Genomic DNA, 23150 nt, shown 5'->3' on the forward strand with positions numbered 1-23150 from the left:
AATTTAATGTTAATCAGGTTACTAAAACAGTCTTTCTGAGAATTCCTATATTTTGGTTTCGCTCGGGGGATAGACACAGTCTCAATTTGGTGGATCCTGAGTGACGACTCTGTGCAGCTAGCAGACGGTCGGTTTAGCCTGTCTGTCTGCTCCCTGGCCTTGGCTCTAGACAGTCACTTGGTAACTAGTGCTGTTCTGAGACTATGACCTATACTACAAGAAATGAGAGCAGCACCTTCCCGAGTGGGATGGACACCGTCCCGCCCCAACAGGCCAGCCTTGCCCTCAAAAGTGCTCCAATTATTACATTTAGACCATGATCAGCAACTAACAAAGTAAAATAAATAAATAAATAAATAAAACAACCGACTCACCAGGGGAACGCAACAGGAAAGTATAAGCAAAAAGACCTTTTCTAGCCACACAGCCTACAGATAGGAAAGGAATCAAAGTGCCCCACTCAACTGTGCTTTTTATAAAGCCACAAACACGCCGACATAATTACCTGGCACAGGTGTGCTCAATGTCAAAGCGCAACTCTGCAGCAGTGGATTTAAAATTCACCCATTATTTATACATGTCTATTTGTCTTTATTTTTAAAGACATTCAACTGGTCACATTCGCTTGTGTTTTGTCTGTGAATTTATATGCATGCTTGTGTTTTTGCTATTGCTTGCTGTTTGCTTGCGCTGATTGGGAAGATGATGAAATTGTGATCATACTTGTATTATTGTCATATCTGTATTATTAATAAAATAGCATGTTATACACGCACACATTAGAAGTACAGGAGAGCTGCGCGTGGACGAGAGACGGAGCACAAAAGGAGGGGGCGCGGGCACGCGCATATGGACACGGAGCATACCATACAAACCACACACACACACACACACACACACACACACACATACACACATAGTGACGACACTCGCTCGTTCGCACACGCTCACACACACACACACACACAGCGCGATTGAATAAAGAATAAATAAATAAGTAGATAAATAAATAAAAATAGAGGGAATATAGCAAAATAATGCATGGATTTAATAGACATAGAGATAGAAACGAACGGACTTAGAACTCATTTTTGGGACGAGAGAACATATAAAGATAGAAACGGTATAGAGAGGAGACAGACAGAGAAGCAGATACAAGATAAATTGTGGCCTATTACACGTTTGCATGGCATTGATGTGTTACACCAGATATTCCCAGAGGAAGACTGGTATGAAAAGATGAAAAGGAAATTAGACATCATTGAGTGGTTTGAACATGAGGGAGAAATGCTAAAAGCACACAGGAAGTAAAGAGGGAAAAGGGCCAGAAAAGACTTCAGCCCCACCATTTGAGGAGTTTGAGGAACAGAAAAAAACACCGCCATATTCTGAAGTAAAGAAGCATGAGGTAACTGGCATCTACCCAGTAATAGAGAAAAAGAAAGAATATCATGACATACAACTGTGAAAGCACCCCGAAAGCACGAAAAAGACTAAACAAAGCCACATCTCTTCCAGACATCAGACACAAAAATGTAAGGAAAGAAGATTCGAACTCAGAAGAAGGATGCAAAGATGAAGAAGAGTTTGTTGTCCTGAACCCAGATAGAGAGGAAAAAGTGCACGTTCACGGAATATTGAAAATGACACCCAAAATGCCATGGAAAAGTGATCCACTGCACACAGAGGAGAAAACTCTACAAGAAGAAATGACGCTACATGAAGAAGAGAATGCAGCAAACAGACAAGAACTGGCAAACACCCAAGAGAGGATAGAGAGAATGGAAGAAATTCTAAAAGACACTCGAAGGGAAATGGACCATACAAAGGAGATCATAACGAAAGTGACTGGTGAAATCGCCAATTAAAGGTGAGGCTATACCAACAAGAAAACGCCCAGCTTGAGGCAGAGATGCAGAAAGCAGCTCAGAGAAGCATGGAAAAAGTTGGAATTCTAGTTCATCAAGATATTGTTGGCACTGGTCTGCTGTCAATGAAGCAACCAAGAAACAACGCAAAGGATATGAGAAAGAAAGATCGGAAAGCAACAAGGGAAATAATAATGGATATCCCATGTGAACGCAGGGTAACAAGGTCACAAGCAGGAAGAGGGAATCAAGATGATGAAGAGAAAGACATGGAAGAAGAGGCGATAAGTCCTAAACATCAAAATCCTTTGCAAATGCCAGTCATTATAAAAGGAGCAGAACCAATATATACACCATGGTCATTCATGGATCTTACGGGACTGATAAGCAGACTGCCTAACATATGTGAAGGAGCAAAAAGATGGATAACACGTTTTGAAGAACAAACTATGGGTCAGATGCTGGCCATCAGAGATATTAAGGCAATTTTGACACAGTCGTTGGGAAAAGCTAAGATGATAGAAATATAGGATCAAGCACAACTAGGAGACGTGGGAAAAAATCAAAGGTATGATCGCTTGTCATTTGGATCGAAAAGAAATGACGTATGAAATGCACTTCGATCCGCATACCCAACTTAATCTGATCCAACCAAGGTGGAAAACATGAAAATAGACGAAAAAGAGGGAGCTGCTGCTTTTATCCTTAAGTTACAGAAAACCTGGGCTCAAGAGATGGGGTCAGCATGGGATGAGACAACGGCTAACATCACATTGTTCAAGATAATGGTGAAGAGGGCACTTCCAAGTGAAGTACAAGAGAAGCTTGAATCAGTTGTAGGGCTTAATTCCATGCCCTGGGCATCTTTCGAGGCAAATGTCACACATGCTGTGGAAATCCAGCTGGTCAAACCACACCAGATCAAGGAAATAAGCAACTAATGCCTGTGGGACAACCAATTATGGCCTATCCAACAAATCAACAATATCCACCACAAAACAGAGTGTGGGGACAAGGAAGAGGCCGAGGAAGAGGAGGAATGTTTCAACCAAGACCAAGAAATTATCAACCACCGAGAGGAGGAAGATGCTGGAACTGCCAAGAACCCAATCACATGATGAAAAACTGCCCGTATCCATTAAGACAACAGCAAGGTAATCAACAACAAAATCAAAGCTGGCAGGATCCCGGAAATGGGGCAGGACTATGGATGGGACAGAATCAAGAAAATCAACAAACTCAAGCAAACTTCAGGGCCACCTCAAGGTAACATGTGAAGGTGCCCAGAGAAGCCAGAGGGGGAGCTGGTACAGTGCCCCACCTTTACTGTACCCTGCACAAGAACCAACCATAATGGTGGATGGGAGTAACCAGCTCCAAACATCGTTTTTGATTGACACAGGAGCAACATTCACAAGTATTGGAAAAATAGGATCTAAGCTCCCCCTCTCACGCAAAGCAGTAAAGACAGTAGGCTTCTCGGGCAAAACTCAAACTTTGTAATTCACAGAGCCACAAGACATAACAGTAGAAGGAATCACTATACAAGCACCACTATTGTATTCTCCCGATACTCCAGCAAATCTATTAGGCAGAGATGTACTGTGCAAGCTAGGAGCAAAAATTTACTGTGGACCTACAGGAGTGTGGGTCGAACTTCCTGAATGCTTGGCTCAACAGTATGTGATGGTGGAAAGGAAAATAGAACAACAAACACTGGATAAAGTCTATTGGCTGGAACTCGAAGAGACATCCTCAGAAATTCACAAGCTGTATGACCACTGGAAAACATGGTTCACGAACATGCGTCCAGATTGTGTGGAAACCAGAAAACCATGGCATTGCACTATAAAGTATGATGAGGGGGGACAAGATGAAGAATATGAGACTTTGTGGGGAGAACATGTAAGGAAACCAGTACAGTCTCGAAACAGAAAACGTGATCATTGGTTCCCAAGGGATAGCTGCAACAGTACAGCTACCAGACCACATTGCTCAGTGGTATCCAGTCAAGAACTCTGTTCCACATGTCTCCCTAATGATCGGGCAAAATTTTTAATCAAAAGACTTAGGGCCAATGGTCCGAGAAGCAAGTCAGGTAACTGAGTGGACACCAGTGGAAGAAAATATGAGTGTGTTGTCAGACAGGAAATATCTCAACATAAAGCTAACAGCTGAAGACAGTGTGGTAGCTCACACTGTGTTGATCAACAGACAGGTGCAGGTGAGAACGCAAGTAGGGCAGGTAGGACAGAGGCAGCAGAAGGTAGAACAGACTGAACTAGAAGAAGAACAGGTACTGAAACAGGTTCCAGAAAAGCTGGAGTCACATTTTGACGCACTGGGTATCCCTTTAGCGTCATTTTTCAACGTGCAGGGATTCCCATAGACTTCTGTAGATCTCTGAACCGGAACATGCGGCGTTGAATTTTGACGTGTTGGGGAATCAGACTGCAGTCCATTTTGTGTTATGAACGGGATCGGGACTACGATAAATAAGAATAAAAAAGAATAGCTTGCTATAAATTAATTATGGCAGGGCTACTCAATCCAGGTCATGTTTTTATTCACGTCTCAAAAACTGCCTCTTTCTCAACAACTACCTGCATGTCTTCCCTCACCACGTTTATTTATTTATTTATTTATTAGGACTTTTATTTATTTATTTATTTATTTATTTATTTATTTATTTATTTATTTATTAATAAATTCATCAGTGGCACTGACATCATTGTATGGAGATCCCATGCTCCATTGCGATTTCCCACTCGGTAAGTAAAACAGTTCATTAATATAATTAGGAACAATCCCTACAATTTACGGAACAAAAACTGTTCAATCAGGTGAAGAAGTTGTGTTTAGAAGCTGTAGAAGTGAAAGGAAGCGGTTTCGTGATGCAGTAAATCACAGCAGACATTATAAAAATATAACTTGCTGCACCATATGTGTAGTAGGCAGGCTAAGATAGATAATTACATTCAAGTTTGTTTATTTGTTTTTCCACGTGTAATCATGCAAGGAAATAGAGGAGATTGTATGATATTTGGAAATTGTGTGTTTTAAGTTACCAAAATGACAGTAGCACTTCATTACCTTAGCCTTTTATAAATGTTCAGATGAGGAACAGTGTTGCCAGTTTGGTGTGTTTTCCAGTAATTGTTCACAAATCCACACAAAAAACTCTAGTAAATACTCAAATCTTAGCAATAACAATACAAATTAATTTTGACAATTAATTAATAAAAAACAAAACAATACTGTGGATCATCACATATTTACAAAATAAATAACAAATTAAGTGTTCTTGTCTAAGAAGGTTAGGTTTAGGGTTAGTCATCTAAGGTAAGGGTTAGGGTGTTCAGGGGTCACCAACATGGGTCCGCAAGGACCACATGAGTAGCCCGCTTTTCTAAAAATAACTGTTTCCTACTTTGTTAAATCATTGTTGATAATTATTGTGAGAAATCATTAACATGATCAGTGTCTTCACATAGATGAATATCATTAATTATTAATAATAACATATAGTAAAATGTAAATTGAGCAAATTTGTTATTTCAGATCAAACTGAAAACTGTGTGTATCAAACTGGTAGCCCTTCACATTAATCGGTACCCAAGTAGCAGCTCTCAGTTTCAAAAAGGTTGGTGACCCCTGGTGTAGGTCATCTAGGGTTAGGGTGTAGGTCATCTGCCAACACTGATGAAAAAAAAAATGGTAAAAATGTGACGTGTTCAATTCTGAATTCAAAATCTTTTTTTTTTCTCATCAGATCCTTCAGATTTGCCAGCTTCGAACATTCCTCTTTTATTTTAATCCCCCCCACCACACACACACACACACACACACACACACACACACACACACACACACACACACACACACACACACAATAGCAAAAGGCACTTTTAAGAGCCACGTCTGTCTTGTTAACCTGCTTTCTCTCTCTCTCTCTCTCTCTCTCTCTCTCTCTCTCTCTCTCTCTCTCTCCCCCTCTCTCTCTCTCCCCCTCTCTCTCTTACTGTTTACATCTGTAGAGGTCATATTTGTCTATCTTTCTGTATATTTCTGTGTATATTTCTGTATATTTCTTGTCAAATTATGACTAGGCCAAAATTCAGGCCCTGCCCATCTTGCCAGACTCCCAATCAGGCAAACAGGAAAACTTGTTCTGTCTGCTTTGAAAGTCTGTTCACTAAACAAAAAATAAAAGACAAAGTGGTGTCACTGGATAGGCAGTGGGGACAGTCTGTCATGAAAAGCAGAAATGCTGGGTGTATAATTGATTCTGCCCGTATTGCGGTAAGTAAAAATGCTAGTTTTTCACGTGTTATTTAAAGTGTTTATGATTGTCATATAGTGAATATTATAGACTGGTACCAGTATGATGTGGCCTTCATAAACCTATTTACCTTAGTCTTCTTTGTATGAAATAAAACTTATCTTTATGTTTAAGTTGTGTTAAAGAGAAACAATAAGTTGTGTTCTCTGTCAAATAATGAATCAGTCATGTTGGCAATGGTAAAACTTTTTCTCAAGCCAAATGTTCTCTTTTCTCAAATAATAAACTTTATGAAACTGATGAAGGCTCATTTTCTTGCATTGCACTCCATTGAATGACTTTAAAATAAAATTGCTTTATACAGAATGAATGCACATAATAATGCAGTGGGTTTAACTAATGTGTATGTGTAATGTTTAACTGCTTTTGTTAATTTCACGTGCTGAAACATGAGGCAGTGGGTTACAAGCCTATTTTATTTATTGGAAAATAAATAAAATAGGCCTCCACCGTGAGGCTCTCTGAGAGCCTCGCGGTGGAGCAGTCAGAGAGCCTCGCAGTGGAGCAGTCAGAGAGCCTCGCGGTGGAGCAGTAGTGTCTTGCAATGAAGACCAGAACATTGACGGTAGTGGTGCTAAAATGGATGAGGAAGATTAGAGCAGTGAGAAGGAGAAGAGCAGTATTAAATATGAAGAACAGGAGAACAATGATGAATAGAAGTGGGAGCAAGATGCAGTCACTATCCTTATTTCTGTGTCTGTACAACTTATAGATCTGCATGGAATGCAACATGAAAACATGCTGAAATCTACATTTATTCAGTATTCTGCAAGTCATAGCCCCTTTTCAGCTAATCCAAGAGTGTTTTTTTCAAACAGTTAAATAGACAGGTTTAATGCCACTTTAACAAATATAAAAAAAATATAATTGAACTCGATCTTAATAATCTTGATTTTTGTTCTGTGTTCCAATAACATGTGCACTTATGATACTTTGCAGTGGCAAAACTTGGGATGACACCTGGGAGTCCCAGCATTCCAGCATCTCCAAATACCACCCAGCTTTCAGAATGTCAATTTTGAGGGTTTTGTTGTTGTTTTTCTTGTTGTTTTTTTGTTATTGCTGTAATTCATTAATGTTTTTGTACAGTGCATACACTCTTTTAGTATTTTTTTAGTTGTCATTTTAAACACCTTTTGAATGTTTTCTGAACTGCGTAACAGCCAGGTGGTGTAACATGGAGAGGACATGCTACAAACATGCTGTTATAATGGTTTTCCCAAAGACATGGTTTTAATGATTTTTGCAGAGCAGTTTTATTATGGGTAAGTTTACATGAACTGTCTCTTATGCCATGCATGAATAAATACCTAAATATAAATATAAAAATATATTTTGTGTTACATATTTCCCATTCACATATTTCTATTCATTTAGCCTAAAATACAATATGTTTCATAATAAGAATGATTATTAAAATTTACATATTTTAATAAAACTGATTGCCTTTTACAAAAAGTTATTTGCATACAATTTTATTATGAATGTATTTAAGTATCTAGTTGAGAGAGGATACTTTGACATTTGTTGTAATAATAAAAAATAAAAAAAATATGTCTGTCATTATGACTTCACTAATACTGTCACTGAACAATGAGGTATTGCTATGGTACAAGAAATTCACGATTTACCGAGATCCTAACCATAACACTACAGCACAAGTATACACTTCAATGAACTACAAATTACAGCAAATATGTTTTCCCGTCCCATTGATAGAGTGACAAAGGCTTATGGGTAATGTAGTTGTAAAATCTAGTAATTAAATGAAGTAAACACTAAGTTCAATGAACAAATTAATATCTAAATATGTTCATTGTGCAAACCTTTGATATATTTGAGAGCCAGGTTAAAATGTGGTATTTTACTTAGAACACTTTTTAAAACCCCTTTTAATTTTTACAAACTGTTTATATGTGCTATATTCAAAAGCATTCACACGTCTGCCTTCACATGCAAATGAACTTGAGTAACATCCGATTCTTAATCTATAGGATTTAATATGATGTTGGCCCAAACTTTGCAACTACAACAGCTTCAACTCTTCTGGGAAGGCTTTTCACAAGGTTTAGGAGTGTGTTTGTGAGAATTTTGGACCATTTCTCCAGAAGCGCATTGGTGAGGTCAGACACTGATGTTGGACGAGAAGGCCTGGATTACAGTCTTCGATCTCATTCACCCCAAATGTATTCTATCGGGTTGAAGTCAGGACTCTTGTGCAGGACAGTCGAGTTCTTCCACACTAAACTCACTCATCCATGTCTTTATGGATCTTGCTTTCTGCACTTGTGCTCAGTCATGTTGTAACAGGAACGGTCCGTCCCCAATCTGTTCCGACAAAGTAGGTAGCATAAAACTGTCCAAAATGTCTTGGTATGCTGAAGCATTAAGTGTTCCTTTTACTGGAGCTAAGGGGCCGAGCCCAACTACTTAAAAACAACCCCACATAATAATCCCCCTCCACCAAACTTTACACTTGGCACAATGCAGTCAGACAAGTACCGTTCCCCTGGTAACCCCAAACCAGGCTTGTCCATCGGATTGCCAGACAGTGAAGCGTGATTAGTCACTCCAGAGAACAAGTCTTCCCTGCTCTAGAGTCCAGTGGTGGCATGCTTTACATCACTGCATCCCATGCTTTGCATTGCACTTGCTGATGTAAGGCTTGGATGCAGCTGCTCAACCATGAAGCTCTCTGTGCACTGTTCTTGAACTAATCTGAAGGCCACATGAAGTTTGGAGGACTGTAGCTATTGACCCTGCAGAAAGTTAATGACCTCTGTGCACTATGTGTCTCAGCATCCTCTGACCCGCTTTGTGGTTTTACATGTTCTAACACTTCGTGGCTGAGTTGCTGTCATTCCCACTTTCACTTTATTATAACACCTTTAACAGTTTACTGTGGAATATTTAGTAGTGAGGAAATATCACGACTGAACTTATTGCACAGGTGGCATCCTGTCAGGGTACCATGCTGGATTTCACTGAGCTCCTGAGATCAACCCATTCTTTCACAAATGTTCGTAAAAGCAGTCTGCATAATTGAAACACCTGAATAGCAAAACAGCAATAAATTAACTTGCATTTCATTCAACTTGCATTTCATTCATTCAACTTGAATTTCACTTGCTGTACATATGATACATATTTATCTGCACTTTTGCACGATTGCTACATTTTGCACTTCTGGTAGACGCCAAACAGCATTTCTTTGCTGTGTACCTGTACAATGCAATGACAAAGATCGATCGATCGATCGATCTATCTATCTATCTATCTATCTATCTATCTATCTATCTATCTATCTATCTATCTATCTATCTATCTATCTATCTATCTATCTATCTATCTATCTATCTATCTATCTATCTATCTATCTATCTAAATGTACAAGAAATTAAAAATAGCTCCTACAGTGAAATAAATTGTTTTTATTGTCATTTTAATCACATGCTGTACATTTGGTGCAGTACACAGTAAAACAAAACAATATTGCTTAAGGACCGAAGTGCTCCATAATACAAGACAAAATGACACAAAGCAACACAGAACTAAAATCTAAATAAGATGTAAGGTGCCCACCCAATGGCCCAATGACGGACTTCACTGGTGTGGGTGAAGGTATGCTGCGTCTTTCGCGCGGCTGTAAAAGATTACTCAAATAGATTGCACTTTGTTACATGAATCAAATTTTTACCTCTAATCTGACTCCAATTTATAATAAAGATTTAACTTGAATATCTCTAATTTAAGATGATCACCTTATTGGTTGCATTTCGTCTTTTCAAATAATCATTCATTATGGATCCGGAGTCGCTTAGAACCTTGTGCTTGGCTAACGATACCTGCTCAAGGAGGCACATTGGCCAGTCCGAATCTTAGTCAGAGGATATAACGGTAAACTAATATTCTTTAAGTAAGCCTCTTAATGCTTGCTCGTGCATAAAGAATAATGTATTTAGCCACTTGGTTATAACTTGCTAAATCAGTGATAGTCAGAAATCAGAAGGTCTCAGACATTGTGCTCTATGCTCCATACGTTCATGAGCCTTCAGTTTGTACTATCCTGGTCGTAGATTTGCGGTAACACCAGGCTACATAATCAACTAGATATAAATGATTTCAGGAAGTGAGTTAATCAAGAATTTTACATTTATTCGCCAGGCAATAATCAATAAACAAATGTTACATCTAAAACAAATAATAGAAGCATGACATGATCAGCATAAAACCAAATATTTTAACAATGCAGTTTACTAAAGAAATGTTAAAAAATCACTATACCTGGCAATAGAGACACACAGAGAAGTTCTGACTACAGAATGCTTGTTTCGCCAAATTTCCTTAAATACCGAAACCATCGTAAACACTTGTAAATTCAAAGTGATAAAAGCTTTGCAAACCCTTTCTTGGGACAGGATGTGACCTATAAACCAAATGTCACCTAGAACACCTGGTAACTATCTTCTCCGGGGCAACACTTATGTCAGTAGGACAGAATTTTCCCAAACCTGGGGTCTGATATGGGACTGAGATCATATTTCCAATCACACTGAGACCTTTAAAATTATACCAAACATGTGAAGGTAAAATGTATACATTCCAAAATTAAAATTATTACAATATGCAAGTAAAGTAGCTTGAATTCCGGGACCCTCTAACCCAGCCAACATTTTCATGTGGGCCCCATGTGGGTTTTTGATGGGCTGTCACTTGGGCCCAGCATGGGCAACCCAAATGGGGCCCAAAGAAATTTAAGTAAATAAACAGGAAACAGGAATAACAGAATTACTAATGTAGAATAGTTCACTGGTGGGTCTATGCAGATTCCTCAGCTGCACACCTACAAAACAGTAAAGAAAGAGAAGACAGAAAAGGCAATTTAGTACATTTTAAAATACTACCATTCCCAGCAGCATCTAAAAAAACATGCATCAATATAATTAAGACATATCCTAGAATCTCATCAGTGAATTGTTCCCACCTCTGCCTCACACAGTAATAACTTATGCCGGGGGACCAGTCATGAAATCCAAAACATATGAATCTAACAATTAAAATATCAACCTTGCGTCTGAACTTGACTCTTAAACGAATATTTGGCTTTTGCCGAAATCCAGTGATTGAACAATGATTCTGATCAGCTGAAAGATGTAAGTCACACCTCGGATCACGGTGGACCAGAAAGGTGAACGCACTGCAACTGAAGAAAACATATGCAAATAGAAAAAACACCAGCAAATCAAGAAAACATCTTCATCAGCTAAACAACACGTGCTGCAAATCCTCACAACGCAACTAAATACAGAAACGTCCTGCAAATCCTCACAACACAACCAATTCATTTACACTGCAAACAGCACAGGTCACAAAATAAATGTTTCATGGGGACCCCAACAAGTGACGACCCCGGGACTGCTTGTTCAGTGTCTATTCATCAGTGGTGGTGTTGATGATCTGAAAGGTGAGTTTTTTGTTTATTTTAACATCCTGATCCTGATCAGTTAACATAACATTTTACAGCTAACATCAGATTATTTAGGATAATAATATCCAAAAGGCCAAGGAATTATAAACAAACAATGATAAACAAACAACTCACCTTTCAGGTCATCGACACACATCAACACCACTGACGAATAGACATCGAACAATAAGCAGTTCCAGATGGGTTTGTCACTTGTTGTGGTCCCCTTGAAACATTTATTTTGTGATCTGTGCTATTTGGTTGTGTTGTGAGGATTTGCAGCGTGTTTCTGTGTTTGGTTGTGTTGTGCGGATTTGCAGCATGTTTCTGTGTTTGGTTGTGTTGTGGGGGTTTGCAGCACATGTGTAGTCAAACTGATAATGTTTTTTTTTTATTTTTTTATTTGCTGGTGTTTTTTCTATTTGCATGTGTTTTCTTAAGGTGCAGTGTGTTGATCTCTATCAGCCACCCTATAGGATGCCCTGAGGATAAGTAATTTATAAGATATTTTTTCATCTCAGGGTGGAGTATTCCTTTAAATAAACAGAGGCAAAAACAGTGAGCAGGATAAAATATTATTAATTGTGCAGCCCTAGCTATAGGTTATATGACTTACACTTTCAGCTGTACTGCACTCTGATCATGGTCCCACTGGGCTCTCAAAGCACGGTTGCCTTCTCTGTCTCTTGCATTTGTGAACCATTTACCAAGCGCTTTCTCCAGCTCTTTCTTACTGATAGTTTTCAGCAAACGGTTCTGCTTCAGGCTTCCTGTTAAACAAAAATGTATATAAAGTAGAGCATGCTACTGCATCAACCAGGGCACAACCCATTATTTGTATGCATGCAAGTTACATGAGCATAAGACTATCAGGCAAAAAAAAAAAGAAGAATAAAACCCCCAAGGTTGTAAACATCTTCTAATCCACCATTTGCCTAAACTGTTTATTATCTTTAACGTAATCATAACGTATCATATTTTTAGTAATGTTTAGAAATGATATAAATATGAAAGTTTTTTATCACCTCTATCTATTTCACCTAAATTACATTAAAATAATGGTAAGTATTGTCACCGTTTCCTCAGAGTTTTTCTCTGTGTATTGTATATGCACATGTTATAAAGTTAGTGAAAGAGAAAGAGACTCCACAGTGCTTTTACTGTTTCACCCTCCTGTTATCATGAGGACACTATATGGAGAAAACACGGGTGAAAATGGTTTGAAAAGTCGTTATTTCCACATTTTAGTAAACAATGTCCTAGTTATCTGCTAATCGTTAAGAATGTTCGGTTTTCCACAAGTGTTTATTTCTGAGGTAAACCAGTTTAACTCTCCACACTTACCTTCTTTATATCGTGCCTGTAACTTTGATTACCACAAATCTTTCAGAAGTATACATTAAATGAAATTTCTTACCGTGACAGAGATGTCAGGTTATCCAGGTCAGTTCAGGTTATCCAGGTCAGGTCAGGTCAGGTTATCCAGGTCAGGTCAGGTGATCCAGGTCAGGTGATCAGTGAAAGTGAGTGATGACCGTTCAGAATGAGAAGGCGGGAACACAGGAGCCAATGGGAGACTCTGTGAGCTGCTGAGAGATTTTTCCTTCTTTTTTTTTTTTTTTTTTTTAACTAAAGGTCCTACTATGTTATTGTTAATATATAAAACTTTGTTTTCATATAAAACACGCAAAAAAAATACCAATTGAATTTATCATCATTTGAATAATATAGCCCAAATGTGGCCCATACAGGGCCCTCGAATAAACAAAATGGGCAACCTAGCTGGGGCCCACATTTAGCCCATCAAAGTGCCCACTCTGACCCATGCCCACGTGATGCCCATATAACCCAGATAAAACCCATGTGGGGCCCACATGGACATGTTGGCTGGGATCGTCACCCTGATGAAGGCCAGGCAGCGTCTATACCACCTGAGATGCTTAAGAGACTTTAAATCACCCTCTCTGGTGCTGAGGTCTTTCTTCAACTGCACCGTTGAAAGTGTCCTGATGGGTAGTTTCTCTTCTTGGTTCGAGAAATGCACCATGCAGGGCAGGCACCAGAGGGTGGTGCAGTCAGCTAAGCGTTCTGAACTCCCTGAACTGCAGGACATGTACAGCAAGCAGTGCTGGACCAGGGCCGGAAAGATATTGGAGGATCTCAGCCAGAAGTCCTCTTTTCTGTGTTGCGTTCAGGAAAGCGCTTCCAATCCTTGAAGGCAAACAGAGGGAGAATGAGGAGGAGATTCTGCCCACAGGCCATTCGGAGTCTAAACCAGGAAAACACCTAACACATGAACACTTTAGTGACAATCGCACTGGGACACTTTGAATCTGGACTATTGTCAATATCTATCTATTATTTCTTTCTGACAAAATATCAGCCAATAAGTAGTTCCGCAGATACCTCAGATCGTGCAGCCTGTTCGGTGTCATATACTTATATATATATACTATACATATACATATATAATATACATATACAAAGTATTTGAGATCTATCAGTCTGGAAAAGGTTATCAAGCCGTTTTTAAAGCTTTGGGAATCTCAAACCCTACTCTTTCCCATAACTTCATGGTGTGACTGATCAACTTAATTCCCCTGTAGTTACTGCAGGTCTGCACATCTCCCTTATTCTTAAAGATCGGTACCAGCGCACTCCTTCTCCATTCCTCAGGCATCCTCTCACCTTCCAAAATCTTGTTAAACAATTTTTTTTTTAAACTCCACTGCATCTCTTCCCAGCTCAGTCTCTCTGCCTGGCCAATCACTACAATTCCTTTTCTAATTCTTTAGTGTCCAACTTCTCCTACAGCTCCTCATATGGCTTTTCCTTTGTCCTTCACCACATCCCTCTTTACCTGCTGCTGCATCTCCTTGTACTTCTGCCTACTTTTGTCATCACTTTTTCGAACCCAATTCTGTTTCTCCAACCACTTCCTCATTCCACCACGTCTCTTTGTCTTCCTTTCTATTTCCAGATGTCACATCAAGTACCTTTCTAACTGTCTCCCTTATCACTTCTGCAGTAGTTCCACAATCATCCAGCACCTCTTCACCACCACCGAGCCCGTCTGACCTCTTCCCTGAATCTCACACTACATTCTTCCTCTTTCAGTTTCCACCATTTTATTCTTCTTCCAGTCCTCTCTCTCCTCCTCTTCTTCTTCACCTCCAAAACCATGGGACATGACATGGGGTTACCAGCGTGACACTAAAACAGGTAGTAGTAATGACTACTTTTTTCTTAATGTACTTAATGTCAGAGCCCAAACATCTTTACATAAACTTGAGTAAAAAAATGTATAGTCAGTACTTCAACTTTTACCTGAGTATTTTAAAACAGGAGTATCTGTACTTCTACTGAGTGAAGGATGTGTGAACCTTTGCCACCGCTGGCTTTAATTATAAAATGTTTGCCAACATATTACAGTTATAATGTAGATAAATAATACTAATAAACTACCCACTCTGTGCAATTTGTATAAGGTATTTCAGTGTGTAAACTGATCCTAATGTAATAGTGGAGCAAAGGTGTATTTATATACAAGTAAATCTGTATTATTTAGTTTTTGCAACACTGAGCTGCACACATATTCAAACCTGTAATGTTTGCTTATACTATACATTTAAATGAACCATATTAACTTGGTCAAAAAGCACATTGCACCATTTTCTTTTTATTTAAGTGGAAATTAGTTTTGTATTTGTATGCACACGTAATTTTCGTATGCAGCATGTAGTATAAATATCCATTAGATTTTAGTTATTTTGGTTATTAATTAACTTTTATTTCCATTTGGTGATGAAGCTCGGGTGTTCTTGTATTCAGAGCAGTGAGAACTGCATACAATTCTAGACTGAGACTCCTGAAGTTACTGAGTGTCACAGTTGGACCCTGGAAACACACATTTTATTGCTCCCACATTAAAGCTGATGTTAATTTTGTTAATAACTGAAATTTAATTTAGTAAATAAAAATGATAATTTGTTGATACTTCATAATCATCTATGATATAGAATCAAAAGATTGTTTCTATCACCAGCATTTCTATTTTCTTTCTTAGAACAAAATAAAGTATAAGTTAACAAACAATAGCAAGATAAAAATAAGTGAACTGTTCATGAAATAATAACAATTTTTTTTTCCTGAAGACGTTTTTAATGACACCGAGACTCATACAGTCCATTTAGAATAATCATCTTTTAACATTCACCTTAATCTCAAAGGTGTTCAGTGAAGTCGAGATTAGAGCTCTGTGCAGGCCAGTTCAGTTCTTCCACACCAAACTCATCCAACCATGTCTTTATGAATCTCAGTTTGTGCACTGTGGCATGGTCATGCTGGATTAATAAAGGGCCGTCTCCAAACTATTCCCACAATATTAGAAGCATAGCATTGTCGAAAATGATTTGGTATGCTAAAGTAATTAACATTTCCCTACACTGTAAGTCAAGGGCTGAGTCTTACCCCTTAAGTACAGCCCCATACCATTACCACTCCTCAACCAAACCTTACAGTTGACTAATAAACTTATTCGAAGTTAGAGAAACACAAAAAATTAACGTTGGTGCAAAATACCTAAAAGGTTTATACATTTAACATTTTAGATAAAAAAAGACTTAGGGTGAGATTTGTCTGCACTTTAATTCTTATAGGTCCAGACATATACAACAAAAATCTATTCCCTGGTCTTGCTGTGTAACCGTGTGATCAAGCTCAAGTTTGCAGTAAATCAGTAACACTGGGCTCAGGGGACAATGGATTGGAAGCCGTTCCATTAGATAATGTTCAGAAAGCACATATGGGTGAGATGCTCAGGTAGCCTCATACATGTTGCTATAAAGTGTAGTTGTAGTGTAACTGTAGATGGACCAACAATGTTCTGATGGCTTGGAAAGGTGTCCAGTTTGTTAGAGCGAATTAAAATTAACATTACAATATAAAGTTCCCCCGATATTTAAAGTACAATTTCCCTTTACATCTCTTAAAATAAGAAATTAAAGATGATTTGTTTTACAAATTAACATCAGGAGTTTATGGTTGTATGTTAGAGCACTTGTGTTTCCTTAATGAGCTTTGATAAACATAGCTCCGTCCACAGTGTCCACAGAGGTACAGCTTCTGTCCTGTATGACTCTGCTGGTGGCTAAGGAGGGCACGCCGAGCACTAAAACTCTTCCCACACTGTTCACAGGGATACGGCTTCTCTCCTGTGTGGATACGCTGGTGTGATTTGAGAGTACTGAGGTGAGTAAAACTCTTCCCACACTGTTCACAGTAATACGGCTTCTCTCCTGTGTGGATACTCTGGTGTAATTTGAGAGTACTCGGGTGAGTAAAACTCTTCCCACACTGTTCACAGTGATACGGCTTCTCTCCTGTGTGGATACGCTGGTGTGATTTGAGATGATCCTGTTGAGTAAAACTCTTCCCACACTGTTCACAGTGATACGGCTTCACTCCTGTGTGGATACGCTGGTGTATTCTAAAATTACTCTGATGAGTAAAACTCTTCCCACACTGTTCACAGTGATACGGCTTCTCTCCTGTGTGGATACTCTGGTGTGATTTGAAATGACTCGAGTGAGTAAAACTCTTCCCACACTGTTCACAGTGATACGGCTTCTCTCCTGTGTGGACACGCTTGTGTGATTTGAGATTACCCTGTTGAGTAAAACTCTTCCCACACTGTTCACAGTAATACGGCTTCACTCCTGTGTGGATACTCTGGTGTGATTTGAGATGACCGTGTTGAGTAAAACTCTTCTCACACTGATCACAGTGATACGGCTTCTCTCTTGTGTGGATACGCTGGTGTGATTTAAGAGTACCCTGTTGAGTAAAACTCTTCCCACACTGTTTACAGTGATACGGCTTCACTCCTGTGTGGACACGCTGGTGTAATCTAAAATGACCCTGTTGAGTAAAACTCTTCCCACACTGTTCACAGTGATAAGGCTTCTCTCCTGTGTGGATACGTTGGTGTCTTTTCAGAACAGCAATTTTAGTAAAACTCTTCCCACAATCTGAGCAGTGGTGCATCTGAAAAAAATATTAAATGATTAAATATACTGTAATAATTTTAGATGTGGTATTGCATGTTTTTAGAAATGTCTGCTATAGTAATCCGATATGGTTTGAAACAAGTTAAATGAGCGGTATTTTAAGGCCTTTTAGAAAACCTTTAACTTGTTAGGCCTCGACACAGATTTTGGGACTCACAGCTGAAAATGCGCTACCAAACTTTAAATGTTAACAGTTCCTGATAAAAGTGGACTACATACACAATTTAAATATCTTTGGAAAGAAGACACTTTGAGCTTTACTGTCCATTATTCAGTTGATATTGCTCAAAAAGATAAGTTATGGATGATAAAGTCCCATGAATATACATTTCCTGCATAGAACATTATTTTTATTTGATATATAAATACATGAAATCAGTATTGGAGCAATCCAGAACAGCACTTGGTTGAAAGCCACATGTCTCATAAGTTTATATTTCAAATTTTATGAAGATTTTCATAACAAATGAGATTCCTACAAATATTTATCTGAAACTATGTCGGAGACCAGAGGCCAAACGACGTTCCCAGGTTCCCCACAGGGCGACGGTTAGCCTCCAGGTTTCTCTGACGGCCTCTGGTGTCCGCCTGGGACGTCGTTTGGCCTCTGGTCTCCACTAAGTGCAGGTCTCAACCCCGGATACATGTTGAGGGTTGCGTTAGGAAGGACATCCAGTGTAAAACACGTAGATCACGAATCAGAATTTCATACCGGATCGGTCAAAGCCAGGGTTACAAACGACCACCACAGGTTTCGTTAGCCAACAGGGTACAGGTGGAAATTGGGCTACGGTTGGCCGAAGGAAGAGAAGGAGAGGAGGAAGACGTCTACAGAGGCAGCGGAAAAAGAAGTGGAGGAGAGTGGAGCTTCAGGTTGGTACTTTAAATGTTGGTACTATGACTGGTAAAGGGAGAGAGGGAGCTGATATGATGGAGAGGAGAAAGGTAGATATGTTGTGTGTTTAGGAGACCAAATGGAAAGGGAGTAAGACCAGGAACATTGGAGGTGTTTAAGCTGTTCTATCATGGTGTGGATGGAAAGAGAAATGGTGTAGGGGTGATTCTGAAGGAAGAGTACAGTAAGAGTGTAGTGGAGGTAAAGAGAGTTTCTGATAGGGTGATGAAGGTGAAGCTGGAAGTTGAAGGGGAGATGATAAATATGATCAGTGCTTATGCTCTACAGGTGGGCTGTGAGAATTGAGGAGAAGGAAAAATCCTGGAGTGAGTTAGATAAAGTGGTAGATGGTGAACCTAGAAACGAAAGATTGGTGATTGGGGCAGACGTTAAAGGGCATGTAGGTGAAGGGAACAGAGGTGATGAGGAGGTGATGGTAGGTATGGAATTAAGGAGAGGAATGTGGAAGGAAAGATGGTGGTAGATTTTTGCTAAAAAGAGGAAAATGGCAGTGGTGAACACGTATTTTAAGAAGAAATAAGATCACAGAGTGACGTATATGAGTGGAGGAAGGTGCACACAGGTGGACTATGTTCTATGTAGGAGATGCAACCTGAAGGCGACTATAAGGTGGCGACTGTAAGGTGTTGCCAGAAACAGCGAGTATGTAGCACGTTTTGGAGACAAGGTGAGGGGGGCGAGATTGAGATGGTTTGGACATGTGCAGAGGAGGGACATGGGGTTAATCGGTAGGAGAATGCTGAGGATGGAGCCGGGAAGGAGGAAAAGAGGAAGGCCAAGGAGGAGGATTATGGAAGTGGTGAAGAAAGACATGCAGGTAGTTGGTGTGAAAGAGGCAGTTGTAGAGGACAGGGGGGTATGGAGAAGGATGATCCGCTGTGGAGACTTCTAATGGGAGAAGCCGGAAGAGGAAGAGGAAGAAGAAGACAAAGAAGAAGGTGATCTGTAGGATGGTTTTGGAGATGAAGAAGAAGAGTAGATTGAGGACTGAAAGAAGAATAAGATGGTGGAAACTGAAGGAGGAAGACTGTAGTGTGAGGTTCAGGGAAGAGGTAAGACAGGGGCTCGGTGGTGGTGAAGAGGTGCTGGATGATTGTGGAACTACTGCAGAAGTGATAAGGGAGACAGCTAGAAATGTACTTGATGTGACATCTGGAAATAGAAAGGAAGACAAAGAGATGTGGTGGTGGAATGATAAGGTGCAGGAGAGCAGAAGGAGGAAGAGGTTTTAGAAACAGAATTGGGTTTGACAGAGTGATGACAAAAGTAGGCAGGAGTACAAGGAGATGCAGCAGCAAGTAAAGAGGGATGTGGTGAAGGACAAAAGAAAAGCCATATGAGGGGCTGTAGGAGAAGTTGTACACAAATGAATTAGAAAAGGATTTGTAACGATTGGCCAGGCAGAGAGACCGAACTGGGAAGGATGTGCTGCAAGTTAGAGCAAGAAAGGATGGATATGGAAATGTGTTGACTAGTGAGGAGAGTGTGTTGAGAAGGTGGAGGGAGTATTTTGAGCAGCTGATGAATGAGGAAAATGAGAGAGAGAAGGTTGGATGGTGTGGAGTTGGTGAAGCAGGAAGCGGATAGGATTAGTAAGGAGGAAGTGAGAGCAGTGATTAAGAGGATGAAGACTGGAAAGTCGGTTTGGACCAGATGACATACCAGTAGAAGCATGGAGATGTTTAGGTGAGATGCAGTGGAGTTTTTAACAAGATTGTTTAACAGGATTTTGGATGGTGAGAAGATGCCTGAGGAATGGAGAAGGAGTGTGCTGGTACTGATCTTTAAGAATAAGGGAGATGTGCAGACCTGCAGTAACTACAGTACATTTAAGTTGATCAGTCACACCATGAAGTTATGGGAAAGAGTAGTGGAAGCCAGGCTGAGAGAAGAGGTGACCATCTGTGAGCAGCAGTATGGTTTCATGGGCATAGGGTATATTGGTAAGAGAATGCTGAAGATGGAAAGAGGCAGATGTAGAGGGCAGGGGGTATGGAGACAGATGATCCGCTGTGGCGACCCCTAATGGAAGAAGCCGGATGAAGAAAAAGAAGGAAATAAGTCACTATGGGTTTTACTGTACATCGTTTTTAATGCAGGTCCATTTCTCCCTCCCTGCTAGATTTCGGGGGCCACTCAGACTATTGTTATACATATTTGGCTATTCATACAGACTGCATTCATACTGCAGGACATTTCAATGGACAGGAGGAGAATTAATTATCAGAAGCCATTAATCTCAAGTAGCTGAACAGCTCTGCTAGTGCTAACGTTAATTCCCCTATTTCTCCATCACCAGCAGCACTCCATTCTCCAACATCTATCTCCCCTACATGCCAGTGTACACACACACACACATGTTTTACCCGCTGTATGTATGTAAGTATTAAACGTCAAAATTCTTCTCAGTAAATATATTTGTAAAGGTGCTAGTGACATGAAGTCTTTAACAGATGTTGGTAACAACCCATACAATCCACACATACAAAGGAATCAAACCATACATGTCCATAAATGAAGTTGTGTAATGTTGTTAAACAGCACACACACACAAGAAAAAGTATTGAACACATGAAGACAGGGAGGTGCAAAAAGGAATGAAAAGCCAAGACAGCAGTAGATATCAATCAGTAATTAGAAAGCAATCCTGCCTATTGTCATTGTAAATTAATATCAGCTGCTTCAGTCCCAACTGATGGCCTGTATAAAGGTGTCCCATTACCAAGGTGTCACACAAGAAACATCTCATGATGGATAAAAGCGAAGAGCTCTCTCAAGACCTTCGCATCCTTACTGTTGCAAACATACTGATTGCATTGGTTACAGAAGGATTTCTAAAAGTTTTTTAAAAGATTTTTAAAAATGTTATTAAAATATTAAAAGTCATACTAATAAATGATGATGATCTTAAAGTGCGAGGCAAAAACTAAACAAACGGATGTGAATATTTGATCTGTTAATTGGTTGCATGTGTAAAAGCTGTTGGTATCAAACATTGTTTACTTAATCGACTAAGTAAAAAGCTGAAGAACAGATCAAATAGGACAATTGATTAAAGATTTGGGGAGAAATTTCGTGTTTCCTTGTAAAAGGATTTTTTTAAAGAAATAAAGTAGTTTATTGTGATAAAAAAAAATACATTAACTTTAAGTGTATTATTTAATTTAAAAATACATTATGATGTATCTTTGCCCTGCAAACCACACTGACACACACTGAAGTTAAGACATGAATAAATTGTACCTTTGATCCAGCAGCAGCAGGAGGAGGAGGAGTGTGTGGAGGTTCTCCTAAAGATCTCCGTCTGGACTCTGGTTTCATGATCAGAGGTGTAAAGAATCAGGACACTGGAAGAAAAATGCAGAGGTTCATGACTCCAGAATGTCCACTAGCTGTTCCCCGAGGAGCTCAGCTGCTACATTTCACTGTATCTCACCTTTGGGTAAAAATCCGCTAAATCCGGGACAAAAACAGGGTTGAAGCTCGCGCGCGATAGATTTATAACAGCGAAAGGAACGTCGATGTGCACGCGCGGAAAGTGGAGAAAACCTCACGCGCCAAACATTAACTTCCGACCGGAGCGCGTAAAAGAAGTCTATAGTTACAAACACAGATCACAAAGCAGTGGGCGGGGCCAACGGGCTCGAGTTCTAAATCTGCAAACATCATTGGCTCAGACATTGTCAGGAAGTGAAATCTGATTGGTTGTCTGTAATAATATCAAATATATAATATGAAATATTTCAAATAATAAAAATTAAAAGTAATATTTCCTTTGTGTACGTGATAAAACATTCTTTTTTTTTTTAAATATATAAATACATGAATTCGGTCCTGAAACAATCCAGAATAGTGACGGGTTAAAAGTCACATGTGTAATGAGTTTATATTTTAACTTTGAAGAAAATACAATAAAAACGAGATTCCAATAAACATTATTCTGAGACTGTGTGTAGTCCTTTTTTTCCCCCTCCGTCTGTTTGATGAAAAGCAGCCTGATAATCAAATGTACTGGGAATAATAAAATTCACACAATAAGCATAAGACTGGTATTTGAACATTGGAAAAACAGAAGAAGAAGAAAGTAATGAAAATAAAAGTAGCACAATGCTTCCTTCAGTGCCTCTGTGAATGATGGAGCACATCTGGACCTTCCTTTTATCCTTCCATTCTACAAACAGCACATCCTCTACTTTCAGCCAGTGATGAGGCCTCAAGGAGCTTTTTTCAGAAGCTTGTTGGTGATGGTTTGAGGGTTTGTGGACTGAAATTTCCCACTTCCCCCAGTGAAGACTGGGATTTTCTGTCTCTCACTCTTACTGGTAGAGCTGAAACAGGTGCTGAGTTTGGAGACTGCTTGAACCTCTTTTCTGGTTGATGGCTGGTGTGTGGAACCCACTTCTCCTCAGAAGATTCAACTAAATGACTGTTGAATGATCATGAGCCCTCAACTGCTCAGTTGTATGAATGAGATAATTATAACATAACA

At 39.4% G+C, this 23150-nt stretch overlaps 3 protein-coding genes across 8 annotated transcripts in view; 1 reads left to right on the forward strand and 2 right to left on the reverse strand.

Moving 5' to 3' along the window:
• LOC310724284 (uncharacterized protein) overlaps positions 1 to 23150 on the forward strand; it is a 699798-nt gene that overhangs the window by 395047 nt on the left and 281601 nt on the right. The gene's annotated exons all lie outside the window — the stretch shown is intronic.
• Positions 1 to 23150, reverse strand: part of LOC310724681 (uncharacterized protein) — a 108764-nt gene that overhangs the window by 50525 nt on the left and 35089 nt on the right. The gene's annotated exons all lie outside the window — the stretch shown is intronic.
• LOC310724379 (uncharacterized protein) overlaps positions 15816 to 23150 on the reverse strand; it is a 134002-nt gene continuing 126667 nt past the window's right edge. Inside the window, exons 2-4 of one of the 4 annotated variants that reach the window (XM_083538284.1) lie at positions 22098 to 22210; positions 21905 to 22008; positions 15816 to 17722 (exon numbers count right to left, since the gene is read on the reverse strand). In XM_083538284.1, the coding sequence (XP_083394410.1) occupies positions 16715 to 17722; positions 21905 to 21982 (1086 nt within the window). In that variant the 5' untranslated portion in view covers positions 21983 to 22008; positions 22098 to 22210 and the 3' untranslated portion in view covers positions 15816 to 16714. Of the gene's footprint in view, positions 17723 to 21904; positions 22288 to 23150 lie in introns of those variants that run through there. The other 3 variants (XM_083538286.1, XM_083538287.1, XM_083538285.1) reach the window with 3 other exon arrangements.

The sequence above is a fragment of the Silurus aristotelis genome, assembly GCF_946808225.1.
Source record: "Silurus aristotelis genome assembly, chromosome: 1".
Lineage (NCBI taxonomy): Eukaryota > Metazoa > Chordata > Actinopteri > Siluriformes > Siluridae > Silurus > Silurus aristotelis.